Source organism: Phanerochaete carnosa, assembly GCF_000300595.1.
Source record: "Phanerochaete carnosa HHB-10118-sp unplaced genomic scaffold PHACAscaffold_13, whole genome shotgun sequence".
Taxonomy (NCBI): Eukaryota; Fungi; Basidiomycota; class Agaricomycetes; order Polyporales; family Phanerochaetaceae; genus Phanerochaete; species Phanerochaete carnosa.
In genome coordinates, this window is record NW_006767640.1 from 1241062 (window position 1) to 1251696 (window position 10635).

Consider the following 10635-nt stretch of genomic DNA (forward strand, 5'->3'; position numbering starts at 1 on the left):
CTGCTCACTACCACCTCTGTTATCACTACGCTATCCTCCATCTTGCTAGAAGTGTATAGCAATCTGGTAAATTATTTTCTGCTCCATTTATGACTCATACTAGAGCACTAACTTGATTGTCTCACTTTGAAACTAGCCCTTGCTCCCCATAGCGCTGCCGTTGGACACTGTTCAACAGTCATGGCAGAACTGCACACACCACCATCTTGTGAAGGCATGTATGTATGCTGCAGGGCTTGACACCTATAAAAAAGCACAGGTGAGCTGCTTTGACCTTCAGCGAGCTCATCTCTAACATCTGCTCACCTTCTGCTTCCACTCCTCTGCACACAGCTTATCTCACTATGTTCCAGCCCTCGACCAGGACACCTAACGGTACAGTGGCTCCAAGCGTGTATCTTGCCAACGACGGTAACTGCTACTACCACAGTTCTGATGGCCAGTGGGTTCTATTCGGACATGGACTTCCACCTGAAGCTCTGCCTGTGGCTGCGCAGTTGGTGAGCTATCAAGTTTTTCTCACGTTTGCTTGCTCTTATCATTTGTATCACAGCTGTTGGCTCCAGGTGCTGCCTTCAATAGCGGCCAGGCTTTTGGGCAGCCCATCTATAATACAGTGAATATTGCACTCTGGCTTAATGATTCCTAGTCATTTGAGATTTACTTGGCAGAATGGCATGAATGCCACAGCTGGCCCATCGCAAATCTCCATTGACCCCACTCTACTGCCCCTTCCCTGCCAGAACAAGCATGAGCTTGCATGGCTGTGTGGTGGCCTACTGGTTACAAAGACTGCTGGTGCTTGATGCTCAGTCAAGGGCAAGGGTCAGGAGCGTGAAGTGTCTGCATCCAAGCGCAGCTGTACTAAGGGAGCAGCAAACTATCATTCCGATGAGATTGCTGCCCTGCTTGACATCATTGAGGAAGAGCTCCTGGTCAGTGGGAAAGGTTGGGCTAAGGTCAGCAGCTTTCACCGTGAGTGGACAAAGGAAAATAGCTTCCATGCCTGCGCAGACAGGTCACTTGAAGCCAAGTTCAAGCAGGTAGGTAATGCCTATCATGCAAATGAGCTCATCTGCTCATATCATGCAAATGAGCTCATCTGCTCATATCTTGTATAGCTCGTTAAAACAACCAAGCCAACTGGTGATGCAGAGTGTTCACCAGTGGTCGAACATGCCTATACCATTGACAGCCTCATCAATGAGAAGGTCGGCACATGGAACCTTGACGATGAAGATATTGATGATCATGTCTCTGGTTCTGAAGCCTCTGACAATAGTGACAAGGAAAACAATGATGAAGATGATGCACCGCCATCTAAGAGGCCTCACGTTATGAAGCCAGCACCTGCGCAAGTCCACACGGTGAACCTGGCTCCAGCTAAATGCATGCGCATGTTTGTCAGTGCTGGACTTGAGACTCTTAATAGGATCTCAGCAAGTCTCGACTCCACTATACAGGCTGCGCGCACTTCTGAGTGTGCTGCTGCGTCATTTCAAAATGTGCAGTTCATGTCTCTTACGCAGAAGAACTACGATCTTTGAGCTGAGATTGGAATGTTGCGCACACAGCTGGCAGATACACAGTGACATCAGTATGATGCTGAGTGTCAGGCTGATCGCATTGAGCAACAGGTGGGTTGTTTACTTTGTGCACCTTTCATAGCATACTTAGGACAACTATTTATGTTGCAAGCACAGTTTGCTTGCATGTTAGAGGCCGCAATGGGATATCAGCCATGCCATTCATGATTGCTGGGAGCCATCGCCACCTTGTCATTGCCGTGACCCCCATGTCCAACATACCCCCCAATGCCACTTCCAGGAGCTCTATGCAGATGGCTCGCATAGCTTTTGGGGTTATCTGGAGGACACACCTGCGATTGATCCCAACCACACATTACTGTCATATTAAGAGACTCCAGCATCTCCCTTGTCTTGTGGTTGTAAGATTCTTTGGGACCTCCATTATTACCCACCAACTCCGCTGCCACCCTCTTGCTACCACTCTCCAACTCCGCTGCTGCCCTCTCACTATCACTCTCCAACTCCACTGCCACCCTTCCATTACCACTCTCCTACTCTGGCATCTATCTTTCACCATCCTGTCTCTGATAGCAGACCTTCTCCGTCTCGCCTCAGCGGTGTTGAAATCTCAGTCACCCCTCAGCGTATCCAGATTGAATTCGCACATGTAAGATCTCCTGTCATCCACAATGGTCAACCCACTCCTGCTGATCACCACACTCCTACTGAGTGGTCTCTGTCTCCATAGAGCTAGGTGCTTTACTGTAGGAGTTCTTGGTTATATTCAATTAGTTGTCCCTGGCCTTGTTGCTAGTCACCATTAAGTTTTATGCACATGTTATATAAGTCTATGCATTATCACTTATGCTATGAAACTGTGATACATGGTCTCATCTGCGCTGCTCTCCAAATACAATGTATCTAAAACCCTTCCAAATGTCCAAATAATCTCCCTGCGACCAAATGAGCTCATACACAGACTTGATCTGGTTAATCCCAACAACATGAGTGCAAAGGTTGTGCAGTCAGAGGCACATCTCAAGCAAGTTGCCGCGTTGATGGTCTTCACCAATCTCAAGAGGAATGTGAAGCTGCCCAAATGATCCCTGAAGTGCACGCATGCTCCATTTGGCAGTCTGTTGGTACAAAACAAGCTGTCGATCGAAAGCGAGAGCACATACTCTGTTGGAAGCATTATAAGGCAGTGCTTGACCTGACTTCATGGGTGCTCGGATGCGACCTTCAATTTGCTTCGTACTGCAGAGAAAGGCTGTGTCGGCAACTATGTAATATCCATCCGGTGTCTGTATACAAAGCTTCTTGTAGATTGGCTCCCCAACTCAGAAGTCGTGCCAGCTGCCTGGACAATTGATGCATGAAACAATTATGGTGCCTGCACAAGAGATGAGCAAGTACAGATAGTAAGCATAGGTGCGACACATCATCTGGTGCATACACGATGACAGAACTTATGAAATGTTCATAAAGCCATCCATTGTGCATTGCGTTTTCAATCTTGACATCGTCAGATGTTTGACAAGGTAGGTTCAGTCCATTTATTGTTCCGAATGCTCCCACCAACAGCCCATGGCGACCTTGCACCATTTGCGTGTACTCCTCAAACTGCTCTCCACTTGGCCAAGCAATTACACCCTCAGACATGCTCCGCAATGTCTCCAATAGAAGGCCTATCCCAAAATCAATGTATCTGGTTATGGTGCTGGGGATCAGTGCAAAAACTTGCTGTAGGTTAAGTTTGTGCATGGTAGAGTTCAGTTAGTGTAGGACGAGTCCAAGAGTACCCACAGCATCAAGTGACCTGCACTCAGGTCAAGGGGCAGCTTGGCCAGAGGCATCATATCAAGGGATAACTTACTTGTTCCACCGCTTGGCAAAGCTGCTTGATAGGAGAAGCTCAAAAGCACGTACGTCTAGGCCCATCGTAACTATGTACGCACTATCAACACGGCTTTCATGTATTACAGTCCATGGTGTTGACTGTCAAGAATTTAAAAGAAGCTAGGGTTGACAAAGGTATGCGTGGTGAGCTCGTCAATGTTCGGTGTATGTGGTGCAATCAAGCAAACCACTGGCAACTAAGAGCGATGCTGCTGTGATAATAGTATCTTGAAAGTCTTCATCAGCAGCAGATTCATCTTCGTCTTCTAACTGTTGCCAAAGGAGTGTTGAGATAGGATCCATGAGCAACACCCAGAGTGAAAAAACCTGAGGCCTGAGGCAATACATGTCTACAGCCAGTTGTGCATTCAAACTCCACTTACGAAAGTAAATATTCTACGTCTTCGCTTCCGATTGCTGTGGTTTTGTAGACTGGTGCAATTAAATTCTACACTGTAATTTACACTCCGCACTATACTCTAGAATCTGAAAAAAACCCTGTGGAAAGGCATCCAGTGTTTTCGCATACTGCGGATTTATTGGAAATTTACTGGAGAAGAGAAAGCCTTGTGAATCCATCAGGCCTCAGAAGCCTTGCCAGATGCTTAGTCATATCAGTTCACGTATACCCAGCTGCACTTTTCGAAAAGTGCAGCTGGGTATATGTGAAGCACTATTACTAAGGGGTGCAGTCTTTATTTGAGCGTTTGAGGCCTCTAAAGGCTGTTTTGACTGTTTCTGACCAGTTTCAGAGAGAGTTAAGGTTCAATACATTGACTGCACACCTGTTGATGCCGTATATAGTAAATATACACAGATATTTGCCTCTATGAGGGCCTCTTTTGGGTGGATGGCACAGTAAAGGTTTGGATATACCTTTTAAGAGCAAAAATGGTGCCAGAATGACAGGGCTGTCTTCCTTCCGATAAATTTCGGATAAATCCGCTAAAATGCGGATATAATCCGTGACATGTGAGAACACCATTTGATGTGTCCGGATGTTCCCAATACCGGCGCTTATAGCGCCCAAATGAGCGCAAACATACTTGCTGATTTTTTCAAGGTTAGCCCAGCTACTGCACACTGTATACAAATTGTAAATTCATATAAATATTTATAGACACTCTTCATCATATTGGTGACTATGGAGAGATATCATTCATATCTGCTTAGCTACCTTTACTAGTACAATCCACACTTCTTTGCTGTAATTGCAGAGACAAGTATTTCTGACTCAGTTCCTTCTGTCTTCTACATTCTATGATTTTCATACATTCCAGTCTATATATATGCCCATATATAGCTTGAGTAAATGTTTCACAGTGGCTTGGACTGCTATAGACCATAAATGTATGTTATTTCTGCTGTGTTCTGATTTTTGATACTTATAAAGTAGTTGAAAGCCTTTCAAGAGCTACTACAGCTTTCAGAGCATCATACACATATACTACACAGTATTGGAAACATATTCCAGGGCTTGAAGGGTTTATAACATGTAGGAATATTCTGAATTATAGCAGGCTTCTGTCTCAGCCTTTGGCTTTCTCCGATCCTTTGTGCTTCCAAGTGGTTTACTATATCTGTACACAGTCTCATACAATAAATAAGAGAGATAGATCTTAACCTAGAACCTTTTGTGCTATTAAAATACTATATCACATTTGTAACCAACATTGTAAGGACAATAAATTAGTTTTGAGATTAGAAGCTCAAACAGTAGGCAGAGATTCTGAGCAGATTCTAAGCAAAGTCTTATCAGTCTTTGTTATAAATTAATCTCTATTTCCACCTATTTTCGCTTATTTTCACTCTTTTACTTCTGTCTCTACATCTCTCTTATTTTTACCTCTTCCTCCTATCATAAATTTCCACCTCCTATATCAATCCAGTCAGCATCAGGCTCAGTCCAGACTTGGCCCCTATATAAGCTGGGTTTTATCATACTCAGATTAGGCTCTGTCAGGCTTTGTTGAGCTCTAACTCAGCTCCTATGTAGAACTTTGAAGTAGGTCAGAGTGTGTTTAAGTAACACTGTATGGAAATCTATTCTGTAAGGTATATAAGACTGCAGACTTTCTGGAATAAGATCTCCAGCCTTGAGCTGGTCTTTATCCTGACCATCACTCTTAGCTATCTTGCTCCTCAGAAGTTCAGCTCCTTCCACTCCTAGTCTCTTGCCAGTGATGTGCAGGTCTGGCTTGGACTTGTGATGACATTGAACTGAGCCCTGAGCCTAAGCCAAGCCCAAATCTGGTCCAAGCTGTGGGCTTAAGCTCAAGTTTGCTAACAATACAATGAGTGTTCTGGTGCTATTAAAAGAGAGTATATTTGGATGTAGTGGATTGCTGTTGCATGTACTCACCAAATTATAACCTCCAGAAGGCCTACACTTGTAGAACAAGTTAAGTTGCAACAAAGTCCATGAGTGTGTATCTATAGCGGACACCAAATGATAATGCACAATTGTGCTTGGCAAGAACTGTTGAGTCTAGAATATCCATATTTTATCCTGTATATACATATCAGATTGCTCTCACCTTATTATGAACTCAGAGAATAGTGACAGAGCCAGTGCACCTAAGCCTAATCCAAGCCTGAGCTTTTAAGCCAGGCTTGGGCTTGACTACACTTTGAGCCTGGTTTTGAGCTCACTGCCAGGCTTGGTGGGCTTGCAGTTTTTGAGGCTTGGCCTGCACATCACTATCTCTTGCTGTTAAGCTTTAACTCCAGCCTATAGTTATTCTTGCCTACTCCTTGTAGCTGCCTGTTCTAATCCCTGGCAGAGCTATTCTAGCTGTAGTTAGTGTTGTAGTGTGATTATCACTGACAGTCTTAATATGAAGGTGAAATGAATTGAGGTGGCCAGCAGAAGATGTGAGCATTACATAAGTGAAGGTCTAGTACATCCAAAGCTAGCTTAGACTTATGATCTTAAGCAATTTGGAAGCAAATCTGAAAGGTTAAAGACCTTGGGACCATGATCTTAAAATAATATGATCTTGAAAATAATAATTGAAGATCTATAGAGTAAGCTATATTTTGATACAGAGAAGAAGAATGCCCCCAGCAAAAGCTTGAAATTAAATGGAGTCTGTAAGATAGATGTTTTGGCTCATTCTTAGAGAAAAAGAAAAGCAGTGAAAATTAAGAAGTGCCATCAGTTCAAGAAGATTTCCTGGTGCTTATGCAGTTTCACTCTACAATCTCTTATTTTAGGGCAAACTGTGTATATCATGTATTCTGGTTAGACACCCCAGTAAGCTATGGTATTTCTATGCATTTAAGCAGCTAAGTGTACATGAGACAGATGCAGCATAGCATATAAACTAGCTCATTCAATATTCAATCTCCACCTAAACTCTAATTGTACTCAAGAGACCATCATCACAAGCTTTCACCAGGTAGTGCAGCACTAAGCAAATATGAACCAACCTCACAGGCATAGGCTGATAGATTAAAAGGCTTGTAATGAATGCAATAGATATTTATGCTCATAAACCATGTACCTTACATCTTTGTATGGCAAGATCATCTACATTTAAAGTAATATGCACTCACTGGCATTTAGTGGTGTTACTTCATCAAATTCCAGTGTGTTTCATGTCTTTCAAAGGTAAGTGCCTTTGTTTGCACATTTGAATATTTTCTGATGAGGTCCAAGCTTAGCTTGAGATTCTGAGCCAGGCTTTCAAGACTTGTGAACTTTGAGCCTTGTCTTACATATTAATATACTAGATATTACTATTGTATAAACACTGACATTGCTGTCATGAGCAAAAGATTCATACTAAGGCAGTGCAAATAATAGAAAGAAGTTTTGTAGTATGGCAAAGAATGAAGAAATTGTACCCACCGGGTGTCTGCACTACGGCCCACATCACTCTAGTACTTTGTGTGGCACAGGTAGCAAATTAATGCATTACTTTGAGGCTCAGGAGTGCCCATCAATGCAACTCACAGATAGGATGGACTCACAGGTCATGACCTGCACGAATCCAGGTCATGGTTTAAAGTGACAGATACCCTGTTCAACAGATACGAGTCAACCTGTGGATTGACTTGTGCTAAGCTTTAAACTGGCAGTGCTGCACTAGCACATTCATTTCGGGACATCACTGTGCCAGTGCACAAGCAAGCAGCTTGCCCTCAACAAGTGAGCAATCAACTCACACTGCGCTCAGATATTGTCTCATGATTGTGCACAGCAACATTGCACTCGCACTCCAACTTGTGCTCTGGGTCTGTGCTCTCCATGTGCAGTCACTCACCAGTCCTTTGGCACCACCACAGCCTACTTGCTGTTCATCCTCATCCTTGCATGCATCTGCATCCAAGCCGTAGCACTTCTCGTACTTGTTCTACTATTTGATGTGTTGGACCCAATAGTGCCAAGTAGCCCTGATAAAAATATATTCAGCCTCACACTTGCTCACAGTGATGCTGGTGCCTGCAATGTCAACCATTCTATGTCAGATGCACCCTCACCCAGTGCTGTCAGCACATGCTTGTAAAGAGCAACAGCAGGCAGGAAGATGGAGGAACATCAAAGGTGAACACTGACATTGAAAGAACAGGCAATGCAAGCGATCAGCAGCATATGCCACATGGCAGGTGTATATGATGGCATGCCAAAATGCTGGCATTGATCAAATGCAGGTCTTGAGATGGATTCCTTCAGTGCAGCAGGATGTTAAAGCATATTTTGATGCCGTTAAAAGCTGATAAGAGCATAGAATATAGGCTCTTACAATAATTGCACACTGTATAAATGTGAGAGACTGAGATTGAGGCTTTAGTACCTCAGTCAGTCAGTAAATAGGCAGTTATCAGCTAGTACACACACTTGTAGCTATTGTGCAGCAATCAATCAGTGAGATTTCTGGTGATCCAGATTTTGGGAAGTCATGTTTTGACACTGCAGGTATGGCATTATCATGCAATCTAAAGTGAAACAGAAAGCCCGTACTAATATTGTGTGAGACTGCAGAGAGAGTGCCAGGCTTGCGATAGGTATCGACATGTGGATTGGGCAGTTGTAGTTGCTTGAGTGTGGTGACTATAATGGCCATAATTGTGACATGGCATCACACAGTGTTAAGGTCTATGGAAAATATGATAATAACATACCAACACTTGCTGATGATCAAATGTGGATATCAGTTCCAATGTTTAGCTCATTTTATACACACTGGTGATGTCATTACAAACTCACAACCACCTAGCAATCACTTCACAATGATTGTTCAGCTTGCCAGGCTCTTCTAGCCTCACTGTCGCCACTAACACAGTCAATATATCCAATCTAGTAAGAATATTGTGGTGTGACTAGACAACAGAGTGTATGGTGATAATGGTAAACAGGTGAGATGAGGGCTGTAAGACTTAGTGTTTTGGAGTTGCTGTCAAAGTTGAATTGTGGAAATATCTGGAGTCCAGACCAAAATTTCTCAGCTCATCCGTACCTCGTGCTGAATGACACAGGATGATCTGGATGTGTCTGAACATGCTGAATGTGCTGGATAACTGCTGGACACAGTGTCCAGCATTTACAGATAGTGTCCAGTACTCCAGTGCTTCCAGATGGTTTAGGAAATTGCTGATGTACTGCCTCAGATTTATGGTGGTAAAGCCAAGGCTTGATGTTATAGGATGCTTCCTCAATGAGATTGAAGTCCAGAGAGTGTGGCAGAATATAAATGAGCTTCGCACCTAGACAGTATGCATTGCAAGAGTTCTCCACTGTGACTTATTCTGTCGTGACTGATTCAGTACTGATATGGCATTAATTTGTATGGGACAAACACACATCTGCAGATTGGCCTGCAAAGCACTGTATATGGGTGAGGTCACATTTTTTTGTTCATGCAAACACTATGTGTAGTGATGTGTGGGCCGGGCCTTAAAGCCTGCAAGCCTGCCAAGCCCGGCCCAAAAAGCCTGGCCCGAGTCAAGCCTGGCAGTGGGCTCAAGGCCAGGCTCGAAGTGTAGTCAAGCCCAAGCCTGGCCCCAAAGCCCAGGCTTGGGTGTGCTGACTCCATTACTATTCTCCAAATTCAGAATAAAGAGAGAGCAACTTAATATGTACATACAAGACAAAATGTAGATATTCCAGACTTAACGGCTTTTGCCGAGCACGATTGTGCGTCACCATCTGGTGTCTGCCGTAGGCGCGTGCTCGCGGACTCCGCTGCGACTTGACTTGTTCCGCAGGTGTAAGTCATCTGGAGGTTATAATTTAGTGAGTACGTGCAGTAGTAATCTACTACACCCAATTATATTCTCTTTTGATAGCACCGGAACACTTGTTGTATTGTGAGCAAGCCCGGGCTTAAGCCCACGGCTTGGGCCGGGTTCGGGCTCGGGCTCGGCTCGACGTCGCCACAAGCCCAAGACCGGGCTTTGAGCCCAAGCCGGGCCCGCACATCACTAGCTATGTGAAAGGGCGCTGACATCGGTGCGCAGCCCGCGGTCAAGATCCTGTCGTCCTTCCGCCACGGACAGGCTAGAAGAGGCGTGCGCCGCGGTGCGCGGGCTCGTCTCGGTCGGTGGCGAGCACGCGCAGACGCTGTGTCGCACACCAGAGGGGCAAATACGCCCAGTACGCGTGAGCCAGGCGCAAAACATGTGCCACTGGATGTTCATTCCGTTCTACTTCGTTCTACATCAGGCGGGTGGACGTGTGTGGGTATACAATTTGTTTTGCTACAGAGTGCTGGGAAAGCGTACACCGGAACCATGGCGTGCATTAGAGTACAACTGGCGTATCCTAAAACCCAAAATTACTAATAAAATAAAATTCATGTTATGTCTCTACCAGCAAGCCCAGACGCCATCGTCGCCACCGGGGCAACGCGTGGCCCTGAGGGCCGTACCCGCAGCGCGTGCCGGTCGTCAGGCACGGGGCGGCGCGCGGGGTGGTAGTAGCGGCGGAGCCTCGCGAGCGGCTGCATCTCGTGCTGCTCTGCGCTGCTGCTCGTGGAAGACGACGACGCGTCGGACGAGTGCGGAGCGTGCCCGGCACTGTTGTCATTGCCAACGCCATTGCCGATACTGTTGTGATTATCACCGCTATCGCCGCCTGCCGCCACGGCCGCGGTGGCAGCGGCAGCGCGCGCGAGGTGTCGCTGCTGCTGGCGCTGCCGTTTTGCGCACCGCGGGGTACTTGTACAGCGCCGCGAGAAGCTCCAAAGCGAGACGAGGCAGACAC

The 10635-nt window shown here is 45.4% G+C and overlaps 1 protein-coding gene across 1 annotated transcript; it reads left to right on the forward strand.

Moving 5' to 3' along the window:
* Positions 1 to 435: 435 nt before the first annotated feature.
* On the forward strand, positions 436 to 1917 carry PHACADRAFT_167178 (uncharacterized protein; the record flags this gene model as incomplete). Its single annotated transcript, XM_007401834.1, has 4 exons — positions 436 to 500; positions 860 to 1043; positions 1122 to 1516; positions 1740 to 1917. 4 exons carry the CDS (start codon positions 436 to 438, stop codon positions 1915 to 1917), a joined length of 822 nt encoding a protein of 273 aa, XP_007401896.1.
* Between the last annotated feature and the right edge of the window lie 8718 nt (positions 1918 to 10635).